This window comes from Labeo rohita, chromosome 7 (genome assembly GCF_022985175.1).
Source record: "Labeo rohita strain BAU-BD-2019 chromosome 7, IGBB_LRoh.1.0, whole genome shotgun sequence".
Taxonomy (NCBI): Eukaryota; Metazoa; Chordata; class Actinopteri; order Cypriniformes; family Cyprinidae; genus Labeo; species Labeo rohita.
This window is the reverse complement of record NC_066875.1, coordinates 41,767,992-41,794,319: the sequence shown is the minus strand read 5'-3', so window position 1 is coordinate 41,794,319 and position 26,328 is coordinate 41,767,992. Positions and strand designations below refer to the sequence as shown.

Below are 26,328 nucleotides of genomic sequence, written 5' to 3'. Positions count from 1 at the left end.
TTGAGGACAGCAGGTTTTTTAACAAAATGGCATGATTTCATTTTGTAAATTAAATTAAAATAAAGCATTTCACAAGATAAACATATTCATGCAAGCCTGTGTGGCTGGAAAAAAAGTATTTGTATTAGAAATCTCCTATTATACTGCATAAAAATGAAGACTAGGACTAATTTTGTAGTCATTTGTTGAACGTCTGGTAATATTCAGCGAGAAACAACCGGAAAAGATTTTTGACCATTATCTAGGCAGCTTCAAAGGCTCTTAAACATCACTGACCTACCAGAAGATCACTTCAGATTAATGAGAAATACATTTATAAAGACACTACAAGAGTCACAACAGTTTACGGTGGGAAAAAAAAAAAGGATCTACTCTTTAACACCTCTATTAAACATCTTTAAATTAACTACCAAACACAATCTTGCTGTATGCCCTATTTCTATGGTACTGAATAAGCAAAGTTATTTCAGTTAATTGGTGATTTAATTGCTGTCAGAATTGGAAATGGTGGTGTTTTTTGACATCTCTTATTTTTTAGATGAACTCCATGGCGTGGAATATACTTTCTATCCATGTCAAAGCCATACTTCCGTACCTGAATCTGTCCAGCAATAAGCATTTGCAGATTTTGAATATAATAGAGGCTTGTAATTAAGAAATGTTAGAAATTTACTGCTTGACGATACCACCAGAACCATCAAAAACAATTAGAAATTAAAGAAAATTTATAGGCAAAAAATCATGTAATCTGTTAAAAGGGGTCAGTAAAATGACAACAGGTGTGTAAAGCACAACCTTTTTTTTCTTACGTCTTTCTCACTCTCATATAAATAGCAGTACACATATACTCCACTCAAAAGTTTGGGATCAGTAAGATTTTTTAATGTTAATCAAACATACAGTAAAAACAGTAATATTGTGACACATATATATATATATATATATATATAGTGTTTTATATTATTTTTATGATGTCTTTACTGTGACTTGGAACAACTTAATGCATCCTTGTTGAATAAGAGAGAAAAAAAAAAAAGACTGATCCCAAACTTTTGAACAGTAGTACATACACAAACACACTTCATATTACTCTATTGTGTCATCAAATGTAACCCATACTGTGCACTATGACTTGTAGGTTCATTGAACAACAGAACCCTGAGTTATAATTACTGTCTGAAAAGAGCTGAATTTTACCAGACATGAGCAAAAATTAGACCACATGTGCAAATGTAAAAAAAATAAAAATAAAAAATAATTCAGAGGCAGCTGTGTTTAGAACATGGAGAGTTTGTCAAAACATAAGACTCATTATTGGCCAGCAATGGGAACTCTATGATAATCTACAACATAATCACATGTTGAGAGTACTGCATGTATGTATGCATATATAACAGTATATCAACACTGACTTGTAGTGCTTTCTGTAGTAAAAGCGTTGCATTATCAAAGCATGAAATTTAATTCAAATTCTAAATAAATAGAATGCTTGTTCAAATATTGTGACACCAGACAAAAATAGGCACAGCTTATACAAGTACAGGCTTTGTCCTATGACTGCTTACAAAAAAAAAAAATGTTTCAGTTAAAAGGCTCAGCTTCAGCTGAAGAAATCTCTAGCAGCTCTTTCAACCAGGACAGAAGAGTTTCTTGACCACCCACAAAAAGAACATAGAGTGAGTTTGTATTAGGGACTACAGTCATCAGTCAGAGATTCCTCTATGTCCAGTCTGTGAGGTAGAGCTGCAATACATCAGTCAGTTCAGTTTGTTAGTCACCGGCATGGCTTCTGATGGACGAATGCCGTGGAGGTTCAGTCCAGGATACCTGCGTTCTCAGGTAGAGTTCCACACCTTTCACACTGGCTCACAACTCATCATGGTTCCTAGTAAGGTCTTCGCCATAGTTGGTGGCCTGGCTGCCTACAAACATGTTCCAGTTCTCAAGAATCTCTTCTTTGGTCAGCATCTGGTCCTGTAACATTTCATCAAAAAAATGTGTTTGACTGGTTATATTACTTATTTGTAAGATAAAACTGTCTGTTGAAGTAACAGACGTGTAATGTGTGTTAACAAGGGCTGAAGTCCTCTACTTTGATTTCAAAACAAGTCTAAAAGAGATTGGCACCTCTGAATGTTAATGAGAAACATTTTTACTGCCCCTCAGTGTATGTTTACAACACAACAATGGGAAGAGCAGGCATTAACAAGCCATTTCTGTTTAATGATGTCACAGAATTTACCGGTGTTTTGAAACTGATGTGTGAACGGTGCTTAACTGGTAAAAAGACGAAACGTTGTGTGTGTGAACAGCGCATTTTTGTATTTACCGGTAAAGTCATGCTGGTAATTTTATGGCAATTTACTGATATAACTATGTGACTATTGTCATAAAATTACTAGTAAAATGAACTTTTACCACATTAAATATTCACACAAGCAACAGATCTGTTTTAATCCCTTAAGTGTCACCAGCCCACTTTTTTTTTTGTCTTTTTTCTTTTTCACATGTTTTAGTAATCATTATATATCATCAAATATCATTTGAAAGCTTAAAACCTCAGAATTCATCCAGTGAAATTTATAATCCATTTTTAAATCAGACATTGCATTTCATGGAAATGGTACTTTAAAATCTTCTAGCAGTCTCCTCCCCTTAGTGCGTGGAGCCAAGTGTCATATTACAAAACAATCTTGACAAAATACGTATCATCGGAAATGTCTGAGTCTCAAGATTCCATATTTCGTGACAAAAATTTAGTTAAAAAAATCATTTTTAAATTTTTTATATTCACTTCAAAATTTGGAACATAACTTATTTATACACAAGGCTTTAATTTTATAGCAATTTTGGGTTCAAAAATATTTTGTATTGTAAATTTGCATTTTCTTCATAGAAAAAAACTGCATAACTAAAATATTTTTAAATGATTCCAGTGGGGTTTGGATTTAGGTCTGTATTCCAAAGCGTTCATGAATTATGACTATTTAATTTGCGGAAAATGCAGAAATTATCTTTAAAAAAAATGGAAATATAGCCGGCTATAATTATTTTACAAAAATTGCAGCTGTATGCACAATTTACACAATGCTATTTATGCTTAACAGCTAAATCTATTATTTAATATCTAATAATCACATATGTCTTGGGGGAAAGTTAATGAATTAACTGATTTTTAAAAAATAAATAAATAAATATCAAAAGCCAAAAGCTGGGGGCTTGTTTTTTGTGTTTTATTAAAAGTCCGTTATTCTCACCAAGGATGCATTTATTTCATTTGCATCATTACTCCAGTCTTCAGTCTTCAATGATCCTTCAGAAATATTCTAATATGCTGATTTGGTGTTTAAAAAACATTTATCAATGCTCAAAAATCAATCAATGTTGAAAAAAAAAAAAAAGTTGTGCTGCTTAATATTTTTGAGAAAAAAAACAAACAAACAAAGGATTTATTTGATAAATTACTTTATAACAGTGTAAATGACAGTGTCTTTACTGTAATTTTTAATCAATCTAATGTGTCCCTGCTCAATAAAAGTATTAATTTCTTTTTTTTTTTTTTTTTTTTTTTTTAAATCATATTGACCACAGACTTTTGAATGGCAAACCACATTATTACCGCATTACTGCACACTTTTGAATGCCATCGTGTATCAAATAAATTAACATTTAAATAAATGACTTAGGGTTATTTTCTATTTTCCTAATTAATTTTTAGTATGCATTTAACTCTTTAAATTACCATTCATGTATTATAGCATCAATACAAAATTCTGGAGATATTCCTGGACAGCATCTCAGTATGTTCTCACCTTGTCTGTGTCTGACTCATACACCAGATGCCGAGCCTCTGCCTGCGCGTGGTCATAGTCCTGTGGCAGGATCCAGTGACGAATCTCTTCTAAGTCCATCTTCCCGTCTTTATTCAAATCTCTGAAATCTGAAAACTGGTCTCTCTCTGTTCTAACCCAGTCTGGCTCTGGACCGCCATCTTCATGAGCAAACATGTCCGCTGTAAAATAGCAAAAAGTCTGAAAATGTCTGAAAGTCTGAAACCTTATTTTTCAACATGGAAGTAAGCTGTTTTTTTTGTGAATGTGCGGGACTTCTGGTTCATTAGCCGCTTTAGGAAAATCACGAGAAGCATAACAAAGTGCAGTAAATGGTAAAACTGTTTGCACTACAAACCAGTGTGTTCATAATTAAGATAATGCATTAAAATAACATGGTAAGACACCAGTTTACAATGTCAAGCAGCAAAACCATCTGTTTTGTACAGCTAAAAATAGCTGGAAGCAAATGATACTGAAAGCCAGACCCATTAAATTTACAAATGGCTGCACCCGCCCCTTACGGGAAAAATAAGGTGGATAGTTCACCACAAAAAAGTGATCATAAGTGTTTAGAACATTTGCAATACTCTCTGTCCTTACAGAAATACAGGTGAACCTACCAATGTATTCGTCCTCATCTACATGACCATCTCCATTCTTGTCAATGTCCTCCAGAGTTTCCTGGAAAAATAAAGTAAAATGGAAATGAGATGAAATAATAGCATGATGGTTATTTTCAATAGTCTGCATAATTAAACTGACAGTAAGTACCACTGTGGAATGACACTCACAAGAACCACAATATCCTGCATGTGCTCAAACTCCTCTGGGTGGAGGAAGGCAGTGAACTCCTCTCGATCTGCAGCTAAATCACCATTGAGATCTGCAGCCTTAAACCTGCGTTCATCTCGTGGAAGCATCTTCTTGAAGCTGAACTGATCTGTTGCATCTTCAAACTCTTCTGGGTTGGCTGAGAGAGGAGAACATGTTGAATCTCATGCAGGTGTTTAAACATTTAATTTATGTTAAAACTTTTAATAGTTTCAGAACAGAGTGACTTACCAAGGTAGTAACCGTAAGTTGCTTGCTTATATTCATCCCATGAGATCTTGTTGTCTTTGTTCAGGTCATAGTCAGACCAGACCTTTGCAACGTTCTCGTAGACGTAACGCTTCTGTACTCTCTTAATCCAGGCCTTGAGTTCATCAGTGGTGATATATCCATCAACATCGCTGTCGATACGTTCGACTATTTTCCTAAGGAATTTAAAAGTGCATAGAAAGAAAATAAGTAAATAAAAGGTAAACTTACAGAGTTTAAAAACATGAATCGACAGTGAAGTTTTCTCAGACACATTTCTAGCATGCATGGTAATTCAACCCGATTCCATTGAAAACGGGATATATTACACCCCAATATATTATATTATACATTATACATCCTATTTTTTATTGTGATATTATTTTATGATTGTTGATATAAATACACACACTAACAGTCAAAATGTATTGATCGGTAAGATTGCTAATGTTTTTTAAAAAAAAGACTCTTCTGCTCACCACGTCTGCATTTATTTGATCCAAAATACAGCAAAAACAGCACATTTAAAAAAAAAAATTTACTATTTAAAATAACTGTTTTCTATTTGAATATATTTTAAAATGTAATTTATTCCTGTGGTCAAGACTGAACTTTCAGCATCATTACTCCAGGCACATGATCCTTCAGAAATCATTCTAATATGCCGATTTGATGTTCAATATACATTTATTATTATTATGAATATTACAAAAAACAGTTGAGTACATTTGTTTTAAACTCTTTGACGAATAGAAAGATCCAAAGATCAGCATTTATCTGAAATAAAAAGCTTTTGTAACATTGTACACTATACAATTTAAAAGCTTGTAGTCAGTATTTTTTAAATTTGATATTATTTTTTATTTTTGGTGGAAAAAAATTATAGAAATTAAGATTTCTTTTTTCAGATAAATTATGTGCTTCTAAACAGTCCATTCATCAAAAAAAAACCCTGAAAAAAATCTACTCGGCTGCTTTCAACATATATAATAATAATAATAATAATAATAATAACAATAACAATAACAAATATTTTTTAAGCAGCAAATGATTTCTGAAGGATAACTCCAGTAACTCCAGTGACTGTGATATATATATATATATATGAAGATTTCAGATGCAAAACCAGCTAAATCCATCTGACGTCTTTCTTTAAAAAATGCATTTTTATCAGGCTCAGATGTATAGGTTTCTATGCAAGTACCAGTACTTCTGATTGGGCTGAAGCTGAAGAGTTTGAAGAAAAAGTATTTGATGGACGTATAATGTGTGTCGAAAGCATTCACTCAGCATCATTATCTCATTTCTGACCGAGATGCTTTTAGCTGGTTTTGCATCTGAACTCTTCACATATATATACATATTTACAAGGACACTAAAATGTTTAAATTCTAAATACTAATAAGTATTTTATTAGTGACCGGTTAATTTCCATCATAAAGCTGAACATAATTAAACAGATATTTGCTACATACGTTTTTTTTATGGATTATTTTGTTTATTACTCAGTTTATTACTTTATTACTCATTATTGTAATACTACATTCATAATATGTCAAATGAAATGCATGTGTTATATATAACATTTTAAAATGCAATCAAATATTTGATTATGTATTTACCTACATTTGCATTTCATCTTCTAGAATTCATTTTCTTTAAGCAAAATCTAATTTCTTATTTTTTTATACTTATTTTTGGTTGAAATGCGACCCCGAAATGTTCTAGACAGAAACTAAAGTCCAAGTGACTAGAAGTCTGTCAACAGCACATTATTTTTATCTCTGATGCCACGTTGTGATGTTAAGAGAGCCCTCCCACTCACAGAGACCAAGGTCTCATACCTACGCCCATTTCACCCAATGGGTGACCTGGAAAACTAGTTACATTGGCAAGAAACGAGATAAAGCTGATATCCAACACCAAATTGTTAACATGACAGTGTGGCAACCATCACCCAGGAGGGATTCTGACGTCAAGCGACATGGAAATCATAATGTAGACTTTAAAATGAAGTACCCCTAAAATCTTTTCACTAACGTACGTGCAAATATAAACACAAATATTTAATCTCTAATAACTTAACACGTTTAAATCTAGATTATAGCACTACTTTTCCTTTTTTGTCATTTTGAACGGACTTATCTGTCACTGATGCACACACAAAGATATGCTAAATGATGTGTTTTGAACAAAATCTTACCCTAATCTGGCTTTGCTTTCCTCTGGGGTGAGCTGATCAAATGTGGTGGCCTCCTCTTTGCCCAGAAAGGCCTCGTGGTCGTACTGATAGCTCTGGTTATCTTCGTGAGGTTGTCTGCTCAATTCAGGCTCGTGATGAACTCTTTCTTTCCTGAGAGTGGGTTTCCCGTGCACCAGACACGTGCAAAGCGACAAAAACCATAAATACGTCGAGATATCCATGCCTAAAAGGACGCAATCCAACGCGAAGAGAGTGTTTAAAACTGGCACAAAGTTAAAAACTCTAACGGCGTTATCGAACACAGTCCAAATCGCAATAGCTGCGGTTGCCAGGGAGACGCTTCCGATTGTTATCAACTCAGAACGAAACAATCCAAATCAGAACACAAGTCAGTTCTTTTCATTTTCGATTCAAACATACCCGGCGGATCACTAAAGGCTACAACCAAACCCAGAATGGGTGCGTGTCAACACGCAACCAATCATAACGCGGCTAGCAAGCACGTGGAATGTTAGAAGCTCTGCTATTGGCCGATAGGTTGTCTTTAACTCGAGAGGGGCGTGGACGCCACGTTGCAAGATGACACGCAGAAGCGCCTGCTTCTTATTTTGGGAATGCCATAGTATGAGAACCTAAAATTATAGACTATAGCTAAAAATGTATAGTATTATTAGTGATAAAGTAATTTTCAGCATAAAGCTGAACATATTTATACACACATTTGAATTTTACAATCGTTAACATGAAAAATGTCATACAGTGCAGCTGTAAAACGTATTTACTAAAACATAATAGCCAGGTTTAACAGACAGGGCCATAGTTTAATTATAACATTTAAGTAATTTTTATAAACATGCCTTTGAAAAGACATTACTGAGTCCATATTTTAAGATCAGTCAGTGCAAGTTTCTTTTAGTTGTAACAGCCCAGAATTACATTTTCAGTCTGGGAACAGGCTTAAGCCTTGTCTGTGAAACCAGGGGTATGTCAAATGAATGTAAAAAGAATGTGTCAGATACAGCTATGTTTCATTAATACCACCAAATTGAGCTGATTTAAATTGACAGAGCAAATATAATTTAAATACATTAACAATTCATTACACAAATAAAAGGCCACTGGCCTTGGGCTAGTTTCATAACAGAGCTGTGGCTCTCAGTTTGTGCTGGAAAGATGGCATGTGTTAGCATATTATGCAAATAATGAATGACAAAATTCATGTTGGCCCATTTGTAGAGGGGAATTGGAGATGACACTGCAGCAAGTTATTCCCACAGTACATTACATATGCTGATGCAAATTTAGAACATATGGAAATGTTTATTAATTTGTGATTAAATTCATATGAACATTTCGACAAGATGTGCCTAAAACGACACTGGTAATATCATAGATGTTTGCATTTAATTTCATTAATTTATTTTCATAGTGGAGGCTGGCAGAAAGCTTTAGGGAAAAGATACACCTTTCACTTTTAGCAGTATAGAAAATGAAAATGTAAACCTATAAATCTGACCCCTGACCACGAAAACCATAAGGGTAAATTTTATGAAACTGAGATTTCTACCTCATCTGATGCATGGTTTGTTAGAACAGGACAATATTTGGCTGAGATACAACTATTTAAAAATCTGGACTCTGAGGGTGCAAAAAATTTTTTTGAGAAAATTGAGAAAATTGCCTTTAAAGTTGTTTAAAGGAAGTTCTTAGCAATGCATATCACTAATAATAAAAATTTTTTTTTTACAAAAATCTTCATGGAACATGAAGACATCTTTACTTAATATCCTAATGATTTTTGGCATAAAGGAAAAATCAATCATTTTGACCCATACAATGTATTTTTGGGTATTGCTACAAATATACCTGTGTGACTTATGACTGGTTTTGTGGTCCAGGGTTACAAGTGATAAAGACACTTTCTGACTACACTGTAAAAAACAATTTGTTGAGCCAACTTAAAATAATTTGTAACCGGGCTGCCTTAAAATTTTAAGTTCAGTCAATTCAAAAAAAGTTTATTCAACTAGAAATGTTAAATTATACTAAGTGACAACTTAGATATTTGAGCTGAATCAACTTAAAATATTAAGGCAGCTGGGTTACTTACCCCTCTGTTAAGTTTAGCAAACACAAATATCTAAGTTGTTACTTAGTACAACTTAACATTTCAAGTTAACTAAACTTATTTTAGTTGACTGAACTTAAAATTTGAAGGCAGCAGGGCAACAAATTATTTTAAGCTGACTCAACAAATTGTGTTTTTTATTTTTTTTTACAGTGTAGGCTATTCCTTGTAGACTGATTCCACAAAATAATATTTCTTCACTACTTTGGCAAATAATTGTCATGCTGCCTTGCTTAACATAAAGAACAAGGAAAAATTACTTTCTGTCTCTTAGCCATTGATCTGTAGACCTTTCATGTACATGAACTTACTGTGCTTGCATTAAAAAGCCTTTTGCAAATGGAGGGCATCAGTGAGGAAAATAGCATTTACAGCACCATGTTATAAAGATAAATGGATCCTTTGAGCATGAACATTGGCAATGATGTAAAAAATTGGTTAATGCACAATCTATCTTACAGATCTTAATCTATCTTAACATTACCAGTTTTATACCATTAATCAACTGGAAATATATTGACGGTGAATCCAGTGGTTATTCGGATGAGCTGGCAATGCCAGAAGAAACATTAGTTCACTCTTCAGATAACTTTTCTAACCTATAAATGCATTTATGTTAGAAGAAGAAGGAAGTTCCATAAGAGGACAATATTATAGAAAAGTTTTACAGTTCTGGTGGATTTAAATTATTCTCTTAAATTATACATAAAAGCTTACTGTCAATTTTTTATGCAAATGCTGATTTTAGATTTGACTGCTCCTCAGTTTCCAAACCCAAAGGCTTTATTAATCATCTCATCATATCAGGGGAAATGTTAATTCATTAGTTTGGCTTCCAGCACTAATTAGATTAGTTTTCATAAACATGTGTCTTGTATTCAATTATATATGGCACTGTACTGATGATTCATTAGAGAAATTAGATAACTGACCATGACTGAAACACTGCTAATTAACTGCCCAAAGTTGGAAACGTCTTGGAAAAAAAAAAATCTTTTTCCAAAAAAATTGTATGTATGCAAATTGTATAATGTCCAAGGTATGCATTTCTAGTATTTGTGCAGTTAATTCTCATATTGTATTTTCAGAAAGTTTTGGAATATTTGTCCTCTCCCCAAATTTGTCACTACCGAAACACACTAATATATAATTTAATTAGAAGGGTTATATGGACCTGTTAGGATTTTGCTTACATCTTCATTGTAAATATATATTTTTGCTATTTTATTTAACAATTACAATAAACCAAATAGATTTCTAACAATAGTTTAAGTGTAAGTTATGAGATTTGTCGCATTTTGGATCAGTGTTTTCTTTGTAAAAGGCAAAAAGTTGATCACACTGATTTCAAAGTTAAGGATTCATTAGTTTGAATATACATTGAACCAAAAACTATTATAACATCTTAGCTGAAAATCCAGTATACTGTAGTTTTGACAAAACATGCCATGTTTCGGTAGCGACAGCACATTTTCGGCAGGGACAGTAATGCTTTGGTAGTGACCACATCACATTACAGAACTTGCATACTAAAACACTACTAAAACACATTAAAATACAAGAAAATTGCATAACTGTACTAAAATTTTGTTTATTTCCCTCAGATATGAGGATTATGTGTTCCCTTTTGTCACTACCAAAACAATAATGACATGTTCTGGTCGTGACTGTTTTGGTAGTGACAAATTTATGGAATAACACCCCCCCCCAAAAAATAAAATAAACAAAGATGTCACTAACAAAACCCAAAACTCCACCAAATGTTTAGATCGTGACTGTTTTGATAATGACGATTTTAGATACTTTTGAACCCAGCTCAAAGAGTTCTGAACAGTGGTACACAGGTACAAAAAACTAAATGTTATGGAATAGCCCAAAAAAGAAAAAAGGAGTTTGGTAGTGAAGTTCCTTAAAGTTACACACAGATTTTTCATACTTTTGAACACATTTAACTCAAAATGATGGGGCATATCCACCTACCATGTAGCTATGAGAGAGAGGGACACATTAATATTTCCTGTTCATAAATGTAAGGGTGTAGATAAAATCAGTCTCAGCCAGCGGACTAAAAGATGCAAAAATATACTGGAAATTGCCATTTTCAGCAACCCTGAATGAGTTATGCTCAGCTTTAATGCATTTAATATTTTTAAATAATATTTTTAATACTTAATCTTTATCTATCTTGTTACGAATAATTGGAAAGTCACAGAAAAGTCAGAAAAATTTTTGGTCACAAGCTGTGGGAACCCTAACGGAAATAACACTGTGTGAGAGCAGCATATGTTTGTTATGTTCCAATATCACACACACTCATAATCTCTTCCATCATCTGAGCCTTTAAAGCTATAATATCTGTTATCCGGTATCTATCAAAACGATCAAAGAAGGGAAGGTTGAACAAGGACAAGATAATCAGGGGGTGACACCAAATGCTTCCTGTGATCTGAAATCTGGAAGTGACATAAGATGCAAAAATGATTGAGAGGAAACAAAAGCAAGCAAGATGTGCTTTTGTGTGGTGTGAGTGATGTGATGATTATAACCATCAAGCTTGGACTGAAACACAGACACATCTCTTCATAGTCAGCCAACTGGAGCGCCTCATGAGAACTCAAATGCTTTATGGTCCTGCAAAAACAAACAACATTTTCTCATTCAAACTGCGTGATCTGGGTACACTGAAAAGAAATCCACCAACTTAAAAACTTCGATGAGCTGGTTTCTTCATCAGAACAGATTTGGAGAAATTTAGCATTACATCACTTGCTCACCAATGGATCCCAGTGGAACATCGCAAAAATACATAAGTAATAATAAGATGCACAATTTGAATACAAATAATGTTTGTAGCACAAGCAGTTTAGTACTTATTGTTAAGGACTTCTTCAAACTGACACAATTTCACATAAAACATCTGAGGCCTTTTTCCTCGTCTTGTCTCTCTTTCCAGGCCCCCCTCAACACACCCTCACGGCCCTTGGAACGTTCCAGGAATGTCAGATGATTAATAGCTGATTAGTGCTCATTAATAAGGGTCTGCAGAGCCTGTAGTTCTGCCACTGCAAAGGTCACAGTCAGCAAAGGGGGCAGATGGGTAATCTTTCTTTTAGCTACTGCAATCTCTTGGCCAGTTATCCAATGCTTCAGCCAGGCCCAGAGGCGACTAGAGTGTCACACAATTATTAAATGATTTCTGACCTCACTAAGCTGGCTGGTGCAAAAACATTGTATATGCTTTAACATATTGTGACGAGTAAAAGAGAAAGTGGGTGGTGTGGTGGTTAAAGACCTAAAGTGGGAAGTAATAGGTTTGAATGAAGCAAAGAGGTTATTGTCATTATAGTCTCAGTTTGCACATAATCTGTGCACTATGAACAGAAATTTGAAGCAAAACGTGACTAAAAATCAACAGCTGCAAATGAGTCCAACTGTTTATAACCAGTTGTGGACTGACACTGCTGTTATTGAACATCTGAAATATGTGTGAGTGGCATGATTGTGCATTCTATCCACCTTTTTCCTCAGTGCGGAAGTAAGCCTATGAGCGAGACATCCAGTTCATTAGCCACTTTCGAAAATAATAAAAAAAACTAATAAAAAAATTAAAGTTACGCTGTTTAGGGGATAATAAGCGCCACAACTGATGTTGCTTTCTGTCATTTAAAATGGCGTAAATAACATCATTTGACAATTAAAAAAAAACTAGTAAAATGCGAAAGAAAAAATAAATATATTTAAGTTACGCCGTTTAGGGCAGCCCTGGGCAGACTCGGTCCTGGAGGGCCGGTGTCCTTGCAGAGTTTAGCTCCAACTCTGATTAAACACACCTGAACAAGCTAATCAGTGTCTTCAGGTTTACTAGAAAGTTACAAACAGGTGAGTTTTATCAGGGTTGGCGCTAAACTCTGCAGGGACACCGGCCCACCAGGACAGAGTTTGCCCAGGTCTGATTTAGGGGATAATGAGTGCAGCAACTGACGGCGCTTTCTGACGTTTGACAATAAATTGACATTAAATAATGCTGTTTGACAATTTTCAAATAATAAAAGTAAAATGAAAAAAACAAACAAATAAAGTTAATTTACGCCGTTTCGGGGGTAATGAGTGCCACAACTGACATCGGTTTCTGTTGTCTAAAATGACGTAAATAACGCAGTTTGACAATTAAAAAAAAACAACAAAAACTAGTAAAATAGCAAAGTGCAATAAACAGTAAAACTGTTTGCACCACAAAACTGTTCATAGTTAAGATAATACATTAAAATAATATGGTAAAAAACAACAGTTTGCAATTCAAATGTAAATGAAAGTATAGATTTAAAATGAATTCTAAAAAGTTTTTTTAAGTGTTTTTACTATTTATTTATTTGTTTTGACTGAGAGAATCATTACATTCATTAATTCAGCCGATTTGTTCAAATCACTGATTCATTCAGGAACGAAAAAAAGTGGATATCTTCATGAGTAATAAGTTGAATAATTCAGCCAACCATTTTGTTCACATCACTGATTCATACAGGAACTAAACAAGTGGCTATCTTTGCGAGTGATAAACTGAATCATTCAGTTAACCGATTTGTTCAAATCACTGATTCATTCAGGAACAAAACAAGTGGCTATGATTCATTCAACCAATTCGTTTAAATCACTGATTTCCTGATTCATTCAGGAAAGACACAAGTGTCAGGAACTAAACAAGTGGCTATCTTTATGAGTGATAAGGTAAATCATTCATTCAACTAATTTGTTCAAATCACTGATTCAGGAATTCAAATCACTGATTCATTCAGGAACAAAACAAGTGAATATTTTGAGTGATAAATTGAATCAATCATTGAACCAATTCATTCAAATCACTGATTCAGGAATTCTTTTGAATCATTTGTAAAATGATTCATTTAAGAGCTTTGTGTTGGTCGGTGTTATGTTTGTTCTGTCCAAAATTAGAATTAGTTTGGAACTGTTTTCATTGATGGAGTAAAAAAAGACAGCTGGCAATACTGTTTTGAAATTTAAAGGCTCAGTATTAACAAATTATTCAATTTAGTAAACACAAACTGTGAATTTTGGCTTTAGAAAACTTTGCATTTGTAGAAAATGTTAATAAATAATGTATTCTTAAACAACATCTAATTTTGCAGCATACATACTTGTGAATGTCAGTTACAATTCAGTTCATTCTTCTTCCTGTCATTCCAAATCAACTTCCAGTGCGGTGTGACCGATTCAATTCAAATTCACACTCATCAATTGAAAGGGAGAGTCTGTTCTTCCATTCTAAATTTTGCACAGCCCTGCTGTGAGCAGTGAGCACGTGCATGCGCCTTCTCAAACCTCTGCACGCGCTCGCTTCCTCTTCTGTCGTAGTTCCAAGAGGAAGCTGCTGGTCTTGATTATCTGCGAATGAAGCTTCTCCAGTGGGGCTGCTCTTCTGGTGTCTGCAGCTGTAGAAGAACACGGACAGATGCTTCCACTGGCCAGCTCTTTTCCTGCTCTCATCAAGAGAAAGGAATGACAAACTCAACTGGCTCATGCACCTGACGGCTCCAAACGCACACAGCCAAGAAGTTCACCGTTCCAACTCACCATACGAGAGGTTGTCGGACTGTTTTAGTCAAATATGTGTCCGAATACATGGACGCCAAACATATACACCTCGCTATAGACTCCCACTACATATGTGAATGCTAATAGAGAATTATATTTGTGTTCATGGCCATGCCGGACTGCAGGGAAAAAGACCTAGAGAATGAAAGAGACATAGAGACAGGCTGGGAAACAGATGGAGGAGGCTTCGGTGTGGGCACAGAACAGACGGGGCTGGCACAGCCTGGCATAACTGTGAGAACAGGTACAGCTGTGGTTGCATATTGGAAAAGGCTGCAGCCTCTTCCACAGCAGTCATACACGTATAGAGATATAAGAGGAAACAGACACAAGGAGTCATTTGCAGGTCAGTTCAGGGTCACAAATGACAAAGAGCACAGAAACATTCAAATTTATTTAGCATGAGTCATGACTGTTATGTCAGCGTGATTAAGGAGGTTAAGGGTCAAGTACCCTAAGCCCATTTTCAGCATGCGATCAGAAAACCTTGTGTTGTACATGATCCTTAAAAAGTCATTCTAATATGCTGCTTTAATAACAGAGAAGGTTTATTTTTTAAACAATGAGCACATTTGAAAATTGCTCTGCTGCTTAAATGACTGTAAAAATGTTTAATTTTTACATTTTACAGTTTTTCCTCAATTGCTTTGGCTGCTTTTTCAATCTCAACATTCTGTGTGAAGTGTAAATGCAACTCACAGCTGTTTAATGGGGCATGGCAACAGTACTGCATGTCTTCAAAATGTAGAAGCCAACCAAACACTTAATGCATGCTTTAAAACCTAATTATTGTGTCAGTAAATTGGTCAGTGCCACCAATGCCAAGTTTTTTTGTCATTATGTGAGCCATACAAGTCGAAATGTTTAGATGTTTTTTCACCATGGCAGTACTCTTCTTCAAAATAATACTGTGGTATACACTGTATACAGTATATTTATTTTGTGTGTGATGGTGCACACAATAAAAGGATGTTTAGAAGATGTGAGGAATAAGACAAGTTTACTTGTTTTGATAAGCAACATGTGCATTTAGTTATTGTGTAAACTGTAAACAATTGTACTTTAAGTTCTGCACACATCAAAATATGTGCAAATTGCTTAAACCGGTAAAAAAATCTGGTGAGATCTGAACCTTTGAAAATTGTTTTGAAAACAAATTAAGCCAAAGTGACTGAGAAAAACTGTAAATGTCTTTACTGGTTAATTGAATAGATCATTGGTGTATAACAGTATTTGTTTATTTTAAAAAACAGAAACACTTCAGAGAGATTCAAACTTGTTGAACTGTAGTGTTAAAAACATCTTAAAGCTGTTAGTGTTCTTCAGAAAGTAAAGATCCTTTGTTAATGCATATGAGAAAAGAGAGATCAAGTTCGCATCACTCTCAGCTTGACTTTCTATTCTGTAGTGGTGTTAAGGATAGGAGACTTCAGAAGTAAGAGACCTTGGGTTTAATCGCTTGTTAAATTGTCCAAAGTGATTTTCACTTTAGATGGGCACTTAAAGTCAGCGACTGTTCAGTCAATGTCAGTTTTTAAAAATGTTTCAGCAGGGTAAAAATATGCCACTAATATCCTGGATATTGCTGAGATATACAGCTGAGGTCAAAAGTTTACATACACCTTGCAGAATCTGCAAAATGTTAATTATTTTACCAAATTAAGAGGGATCATACAAAATGCATGCAATTTTTATTTAGTACTGACCTGAATAAGATATTTCATATAAAATATGTTTACATAAAGTCCACAAGAGAAAATAATAGTTACATTTATAAAAATGACCCAGTTCAAAAGTTTACATACACTTGATTCTTAATACTGTGTTGTTACCTGATCCACAGCTGTTTTTGTTTGATTGTTTGTTAGTGATAGTTGTTCATGAGACCTTTGTCGTGAACAGTTAAACTGCCCGCTGTTCTTCGGAAAAATCCTTTAGGTCCCACAAACTCTTTGGTTTTCCAGCATTTTACCATATATTTGAACCCTTTCTAACAATGACTGTATGATTTTGAGATCCATCTTTTCATGCTGGGGACAACTGAGGGATTCATATGCAACTATTACAGAAGGTTCAAACGCTCACCGATGCTTCAGAAGGAAACACAATGCATTAATCATGTATCATTAATAATGCATCAGGGTAACTTTAACTTCTTTTGTCATGTAAGTATCTTCTGTAGCCTTTGAATGGCAGTACTAAATATATGATATATAGGCAAAATAAGGAAAATGTACATTCTTCATTCTGTTCAAAAGTTTACACCCCCGGTCTTAATGCATCATTTTCCTTCTGAAGCATTAGTTAGCATTTGAAATAGCTGATTATGAGTCCCTCAGTAGTCCTCAGTGTAAAAAGATGGATCTCAAAATCATACAGTCATTGTTGGAAAGGGTTCAAATACACAAAAATGCTGGAAAAACAAAGAATTTGTGGGAACTGAAGGATTTTTCTGAAGAACAGTGGGCAGTCTCACAGATCATGAGACAAGCAGAGGTAAATTACAAAAAATACAACAAAAATCAATCAATCACACTTTCAAAGTATAAAGATGAATATATTGAATATATTTGCCCTGAGTGGGGTGGGTACATTAAAAGTGCAGCTCAATTAATTACAGACGATTGTTTGACAAGAAAAGCTGAGGAAGTACAGTATGAAGGATTTAAATAGAGAAATAAAGAATAAGCACCTGCTTGAGCTCACTTCTAGTAACCCTAACGTGTACGACATGCTTGTGTCCACGCCATAACTGCATGCGCATTAGGTAATGCACTCACTGGAGGAGAAAATGAAGATAAAGCTCTCCAGTGGCGCTGACATTTTCTTTTGCTACTGGAAATCAACCCATCCTCTTCTTTAATCATCTGTGTCTGATCACTCTCTCTCTGTCTCTGTCTCTCTCTCTATCTATCTATCTGTCTATCTATGTGTCTATCTACCCTGTTTTTGAAGTTGTGAATAAAACAAAGATTACCAGAGCATTTTAATGTTAGTTGCTGTTTTTTTTAGTAATTAGTTGTGAAATTTACTAGCAATTCCTGAGTGAAAAATGTTTCTACACCAATGTTTTTTTTTTTTTTCAATCTATCCATCTTTTTATTGCCTCAAGCTTCCGGGTGTATAGGTTCTATGTAGATAAACTGCACTCTCAGTATACACACAATACATATGTATGTGTTTTTGTAAATCTATCAATAATTCAAGCATAACTTCACTGCAGAATTACTAATGATGTCATAACATACTACCTGCATACAGTCTGTAGCTGAGTGACCTTTGACCTCACCCAGTGCATGCAAAGGTTAGTATTCTAAATAATGTACAAGCATGTCAGTGTAATATAAACACTGACTTGCTTGTACATTATTTAGAAAACATGCAGCTATAATGGACACACTCAACTAGCATTATAGAAACATGAGATCATCCTGCATGTTTCTGTGGGGATTATATACAGTATATGCTATTAGAAGAGTTTGATATAGGCATTTTCATATTTCATAGTATGAAAAATTACATAATGGTATTAAATTTAAAAGAAAACTAGGTGAAATTTATTTAATACATTAAGCATTTAAATTCACAGTGCACTATAAAGATGCATTTTCAGTCCATTTTCTATAAGCTGTCCATACAACAGCTATCCAAATGTACTACTTCTGCTGCTTATTTACCTAAAATCAGCTGAACCACAAAATACAAAATGATTTGTTTCAGAAACCACCAGAGGGCGCACTAACACAGCATCAACAAGACTAAAGGCTCAGATTCCTCACTCCACTGCACAAAACTCAAAAGACCTTCAGGGTTTGTTTGTATGTTTTATGAGTTGTTTATGTGTACTGCATTTAAAATTCTGTCTTATCTGCATCTTTTCATTTTATATTTAGTCTGTGGACTTACTTTAATCATAACCATCTGAAATTTCAATCGCAAGCCATGTGAATATTTATTTTAACTACATAATATAAATCTGTATGCCTGTTTATTACTTTCATAATGCAATATATAAGGCAAAATAACAAAATGACGAAAATGAAAGCATTTTTTCTCCTCTTTACATGCAGCCTAATGAAGCCTCACTAAGCTGGAAAAAAGTGACTGTCAGCTCACTGCCTCAGGGCAACTTTTACACCCACACTGTGCTTTAGTCACCCTAAGAATCCTGAGAGATTAATCATCCAACAATCCGTTGAAGCAGGACAACAAATGAAACAAGAGAACTGCTATTGGACCACAAGTTAACTCTCTATTAGCCTTTTATTTCAAATTTACTTTACATTATATCTGTTATATTTAAAATGCAGATTTTATACTTAAATAGCTGTCCTGTCACACCTTACATGGCCACGTATATATATATGTATGTATATATATATATATATATATATATATAAAACGTAATGTTGGAGTAATGTTCCATCTCATCTAACTGACCTGTGGGAAAAAAAGGTACAATCTATGCCTGAGGAGTAAAATTTAAATAATCATATATTCAAATATTGAGCCATAACAGAGAACAGTTACTCCAGTTCAAAGAGTCTGGAAAAGATCATTTTGACGAAAGAGACACTTAATGTCAATATTAATGCATTTATGTGCGTAAAAGCATTTATGTCAAATAAATTTAAACTAATAAAAACCTTTAAAAAATTATTAATCTTATTTTATTACATCTCAATGATGGCATTCCTCAATGTGGCATTGTTTGCAAACAAAAAATAGGAACACAAAATACAAAGCAGCCAATGAGAACATCATTACAATCAATAATAGGCAATGATGACGTACCAAGATAACCTGCTTCAATGAATCAACAATCAAGTACAATTAGCTAAAATACATGCATACTTCCAGTAAAAGACAAAGAGATCACAGAACATACTTTTTTTTGTTTTGCTTAATGCATGATGATTGCATGACCGAAATGTATTAAAATGCATGCTATAGCAGTATGTGCAATTTATTCATTTTTGTTAGATTATTTGCTTCTATTTATTCATGTGCACCTGCTTGTGATTCATAAGGAGTTGCGGTGGCATTTCATTCATATTTTGACTAATTAAAAAGCAAAATGTAGGTTTAACCAAAGTATTTCTAGCAATGTAAAAGTCTGCAATATTAAAAAGTGCACTTGACATTTCACCTTTCTGTTTAGTTAAGACATTAAGAAGCACAAGTATGATTATTTGGGTCAGTATATGGACCTGTGGAGGCTGAGTTATGCCATCAAGCTAATGTATTGTGACTGCCGCTGGCTTCTGCGACGTAGCCTTACAGCTGTCCCCGAATCAATAGATGTCAGAGAACTATTAGGGCAGTCAAGACAGACACCGTACACCCCAGCCTCCCACTTGATATAGCAAATGTGCTCAGGTTCTCAAGACTGGGGGATTAATCCATTACAAACTTTGGTTGTGCCCCCATAAACCTCCCATCTTTCTATCTGTGGATGGAACCCGGTGCATCTGCTTGAGGTTCAGGGAGTGTAATTCTCTATTATTGGCCTTTATGCTCTGCAGCCTTTAATTACAACAGTGATTCATGCAAAGACCAGATGGTACAATGACAGGTCAAGAAGGACTTCATTGCCTGCATTGCACTGTTGTCCTAGTGAGTTTCAATGTAAGATTAGCTTAAACAGAGTTGATCGGGTGAGTGGGAATAATTATTGTCTTTAAAAACAGTGGTGAAAATACGAATGCCATGTTGAAAGAAGGCTTCTCATATGCAACTATTACAGAAGGTTCAAACGCTCACTGATGCTTCAGAAGGAAACACGATGCATTAAGAACCGGGGGATGAAATCTTTTGGAATTTTTTAAGATCAGGGTAAATTTAACTTATTGTCTTCTGGGAAACCTGTATGTATCTTCTGTAGCTTCTGAAGGGCAGTACTAAATGAAAAAAATATGATATTTAGGCAAAATAAGAAAAATGTACACATCTTCGTTCTGTTCATAAGTTTTCACCCCCCGGCTCTTAATGCATTGTTTTTCCTTCTGGAGCATCAGTGAGCATTCAAACCTTCTGTAATAGTTGCATATGGGTCCCTCAGTTGTCCTCAGTGTGAAAAGATGGATCTCAAAATCATGCAGCCATTGTTGGAAAGGGATCAAATACACAAAAATGCTGAAAAACAATTTTGTGGGACCTAAAGAATTTTTCTTAAGAACAGTGGGCAGTTTAACTGTTCAGGACAAACAAGGGCCTCATGAACAACTATCACAAAAAAAAAAAAACAAGTGTATGTAAACTTTTGAACAGGGTCATTTTTATAAATTCAGCTATTATTTTGTATCAACCCTCTTATTTTGGTAAAATAATTAACATTTTGCAGATTCTGTAAGGTGCATGTAAGCTTTTGGCCTCAACTGTATATAGTTTTTTTTTTTTACATAATACACATTTTTTGTTTTATCCCATTAGAGTCAAAGCTAAATGTTGAACTAGAAAATGTATGTGATATTCCCTTACAAATGCTGATATCCAGACTGATTTAGTGCAACAGAAGCAGTGCACACTTTCACTGAAATGAGATTCTCAGAATAAGACAGTTTCCCCAACAGACATGACAGGTCTGGATCTGCCCCGGTCTGCAAATTGAGGCCAAAACAACACCACCACATCATATTTAAGTAGAAAAGCATTTCAGAATCTACATATTCTGCATCATGACTCACTGATGCTTCGCATTCCCATTAAAATGAGAAACACAAGTACAAAAGGCAAAAGAGGCCTATTTTTCCCCTTTTGCATTACTCGTAGGCCTGGAAAGGATGGAATTCGCACCCAGCAATCAGTTTGATTATCTTAAAAATACACACCGCATGATAGAATGCGTCAGGCAGATGTAAGATGGGATGAGTGGGGTTTCTCCCGAGTCTATTTTCCAGATGGTTTGCTGTTGTTATTGCCTGATTTAGTGTGAGTTGTCGAACACGGAAAGGGTTAGCAACACAGCATCCATTAAACCTATCACTTGGATTTGCGTTGAGTTCCTCACGCTAGGTGCTCCCTAGTTCTGCCCATGCTTTTTGCCCCGAGCAAGAGTATGCAGTGTCACACGCCTTAATGACCCTGCTTGGGCACGTGGCACGTTATAAAGTGCACACTCTTGTGAAGCTTTTACTCTGCCACGTTTCATTAATAGTTTATTACTAAGAATCCCTCGTGAAGCACTCTACAGCTCACCTTTGACATTCACGTCTCAGTTTTATGTCACATAAGACTACAGAGCATTAGGCCACAAACATAAACACACCTGGGTTTGATATGTGTGCTGAGAACATATGAACAGAACAGTAAACAAACAAACACACATTTACTGAGATATCTCAAGGGAAACTTATCAGAGACTTATATTGTTTTATGATAAAGTTACTTATGAGATACATTAACCGTAAAATACAGCTCTTTGTATTTTAGAGGTGAAAAATGAATTATTTAAAGTAACTGTATGTACGTTTTTTACTTAGAAATATCAGTTTCAAAACCATTCTGATGGTACATTGACATATGCAATCCTGGACCACAAAACCAGCCATAATGGTCATTTTTTTTTTTTTTTTTTATTTTATAGGACAATATTTGGCCAAGATACAACTATTTATAAATGTGGAATCTGAGGGTGCAAAAAAAAAAAATAATAATAATAATAAAAATAATCAAAATATTGAGAAAATCGCCTTAAAAGTTGTCCAAGTGATGTTTTTAGCAATGCACATTACTAAACAAAAATTTATTTTATATATATTTTACGGTAGAAAATGTATAAATTATTTTAATGGAACGAGATCTTTGCTTAATATCCTAATGAATTTTGGCTTTAAAGAAAAATCGATAATTTTGACTCATACAATGCATTGTTGGCTATTGCTACAAATACACCCATGCTACTTCAGGTGTTCACAACAAAACCCGCCCAATTGCTGCTCAAAACTAGCCCAATCGGGTTTTGGAGAAAAATTTGGTAAAAATCGCGTTCAAATACAGGTTTTTGCTAGGGTTCGCCTGGTAAAATTTGCATTCCAGGGGCTAAATATCACGTAGCCCAATTCCGCGGGTAAACCCCGGACGTGGCAACACTACCGACACTCCCGCCAAACGTCTGTTCTTGCATACTGTTCATTGAGCGGGTACGAAATTCCCGCGAAAAATGCCGATTGCCTTACTACATATTTACAACAGTGAATTTTACAGACTTAACTGTAGGGGGCTCTAAAGTCGCAAAAATGTACACAACTACATAAATTCGCTTTACTGTCTTTTTAAATCACTTTTATTACTACTGAGAGCGATCCTAAGAGGGTTTTCCACATATTTACCTAGCTTTCCTATTAATTTTCAGCAATTTTGACCCCAAAAGTACAGCTGGTGATTTTCACGCTAAGACAATGACACCATTTTTAAAGCAAACCTTTATTTTAAACCATTTTGATATTGAGAACTGCTTCAAACTTATTTTTTTGACATCTTTCTGTACATTTGTGAGAATATTTTTTAAACCAAAGCACACTTGTCCACTTTCCCCCATATACAAACCTGCATTATTGTTTTCTTGTTCATTTCCAAACACTCGATTAGTCACATGGATATTTCCATCTATCCTTTAGGTCAACACTGCACAGTTAAGTGTTCTTTTGTTTAACTCTAATCTGGCATGGTAACATCATTTGTTAAGCACCACTTGTTGACTGGGGGTTAAAAATAGATGTAGTTTATGAATGACTTTGACCAGCACATTGTCACAGCAACCAAGTTTCCTGGTACTACAGCAAGATGCAGGGAGGGAAGTCACACCTGGGCCAAGCAGAACAAGCAGGACCATGAAGCAGAACAAGAAGGATAGATAGATAGATAGACAGACAGATAGATAGATAGATAGATAGATAGATAGATAGATAGATAGATGCACATCATATTATGTCCTAGGTTTTCACCTCAGGCCTTAACACAGAAATTGACCCCTCATAATGAATTCGGTGCGTATTTTGAACTGAGCAATACGTTTCCACTAAACGTTATTAAATCGTGGGGAGTGACGAGCTTTTATTTGTGCTGTCAGAGCATCTGACAGCCTCGTTAGCTCCTATTTCGCCCTGTCGGCTCACAGTTTGCCACGGACACTGAGTCTTCCCTCTCCATTTACCGTGTTATTGCTGCCAGCACCGCGCATCACGATCAATCACTGGCGCAGCGTCGCTGGCAGGTGTCAATCATTTCATCCTGCGTCTACAGTCGATATCATTTCAGGGGTCAGTTTTATGCGTTACTTCTGGTAGTCTTTTGACATGCAACAAACAAACAAATTTATTCCATCAAATTGCATTTAATTTGAAAGAATGCTAGATGTTTTCTAGACGTCTATAGTTTGTCCACCAGCTACGACACCTGTGTGAATTTACTCACTTCATACATTCACTATGAATCATCTTGGAATCAAAACTATTGGATCATTTGCTGCAGATGCCTGTTAGTTTGATATTTTCAAATAAATAATAGATTTGTAAACGCCTCTAAATTCAACTGTACAATAAATCTGTCTATTAAAAAACCACTGCATGTTTGTCATTAGAGTTTCCACGCATGCCATACATGATTGTTGGGCGTACTGTATAATTGAGGCTTGCCGCTGAATCTTTATTCTGGCTGTGCTTTCAGACTGTGGGTCGTATACTCAGGCTTGTCACATTGAGGTAAAGTGAGTTTCTAACATCCAGGGCTTTGCTGTCTGCGCCGGACAAATTGATTGCGATCAGCCTGGGGGAATTCTGCTAATGTCTCTGTCCGGGGCCGCGGGGTGGGCTGCTTAAATTAAAGAGGGGGAGAGATTCACACATATTGCTGAAAAACCGAAATACACATAATACACATCACAAAGCCATCAGCATCCTAGAGAAAAACTGGGACGACAAGGACCTGAAGGTTGAGATTTGAACAGACCCCCTATATACTCATATAGCAATTAAATACAATCTTAATCTCTACAAGTCCTATTATGGGTGCAGAAAAATAGTATAAGTTCTTATAATCATGAGGGATTGTTAACGCACTTTTGTTTTGTGAAAGAGAGAAAAGAAACTGAGCTGTGCATTCAACACGATGACAATGCATAACCCAAAAATAGTCTGATATCTGTAATGCCTGGTGAATCCTGAACCTGTTTACTGTATGCAAGCGTTAACAGAAGTAAACAAAAGATCAATGACATGCATACTTGCTTCTTCTGCGTGGATAGTTGCGATTTAAGGCCGGTCATTAGAGAAGACATTCCAAAAGGCATTGCCTGAAAAGCAAGAAAAGTGCACATCACTGCTGCCTTTTTGGTTGAGACTTGAAAACGCAGAAGGTATTCTTTAAATGGCTAATCAATCTAAGGGACATCATTTTAGGAAATGGCAATATTTTAATATAAAAACCGCGTTTTGGAGATTACGTGAAACGGATTCAAAATTCTAAAATTTTAATGATATTAAAAATACCTTGATATAAAAATATCTTGAAATATATTTGAAAAACTTTATTTAATTTTTTCAATTAAATATTATTTATTTGTTTGAAGAAAACGGTAAAAACTTTTAAAGAATGCATTAAACCAACACAAATGTAAAAATTAACTACATTTTCAAGAGCTAGGCACAAATGTCGCAAACTATATTTTTTTTTAAAAAGTTTAATTATCACTTGGACTCATTTACTCTCACATTTGTCAGTAAAACCTTTCCTAATGCAGGAAAAATAAGTCATGTTTATTGAGTATTGTACATAGAAGATTGTACTACTATTAAAAAAATAAATAAAATAATGTAAACGACAGTATTAAATGTTAGATCAAATTTAATCACATAGATTATGACTGCACATATCAACTGATTATTGAAATTATAACACTAGCTTACTTTAAAACTTGTTATTGTTGCTATAAGAGTAATGTGTGTGTGTGTGTGTGTAAGGGAGATAGAGAGAGAGGATGCTGAGAGGCCGGCTGAACAGATTTTCCTTCACGCCTGGTCGGGTTCTTGAGAGCGGGGCGTCGTGGAACAGGGAACGGAGGCACCTGGTCCGGCCGCTGCGCAGCGTCTTCTTTTATTGACCGCATGATAAGCCGTGCGGTTTCCAGCGATCACCTGGAGAACCCTGCAGCGTTGCACGGTTTCTGTGGCCCTTAATTGTGGTTACGTCAAACAAAGGGCTGAATAATGCTAGTGCGCCCCATACCTGCTCCATACGTCCTAAAGAACCAACACAACCCATTCATTTCCTGAGAGACACACCGCTGAACTGTTGCGCATTTACGCACTATATGGACACTGACATCTGTAGACACGTCATATGAAGTAAATACTATGCTTCTTCACCTTTACACCATATTTTAACGGGCTGTGAGCGTGTCTTTTAACTGCATAAATAGAGTTAAATGCGCAACAGCTCGGATTCAGGACAAAATAGACCAGAAATGATCGTAAAGA

General features: G+C 35.1%; 1 protein-coding gene across 1 annotated transcript; it reads right to left on the bottom strand.

Annotated features, from left to right (window-relative positions):
- Window positions 1-1,561: 1,561 nt before the first annotated feature.
- Window positions 1,562-7,556, bottom strand: rcn1 (reticulocalbin 1, EF-hand calcium binding domain). The gene is made up of 6 exons (XM_051113845.1): window positions 7,117-7,556; window positions 4,896-5,089; window positions 4,625-4,803; window positions 4,454-4,514; window positions 3,813-4,012; window positions 1,562-1,974 (listed from the first exon to the last, which is right to left on the bottom strand). The coding sequence occupies exons 1-6, from the start codon at window positions 7,335-7,337 to the stop codon at window positions 1,867-1,869; spliced, it is 963 nt and encodes a 320-aa protein (XP_050969802.1). The 5' UTR covers window positions 7,338-7,556; the 3' UTR covers window positions 1,562-1,866.
- Window positions 7,557-26,328: the final 18,772 nt, after the last annotated feature.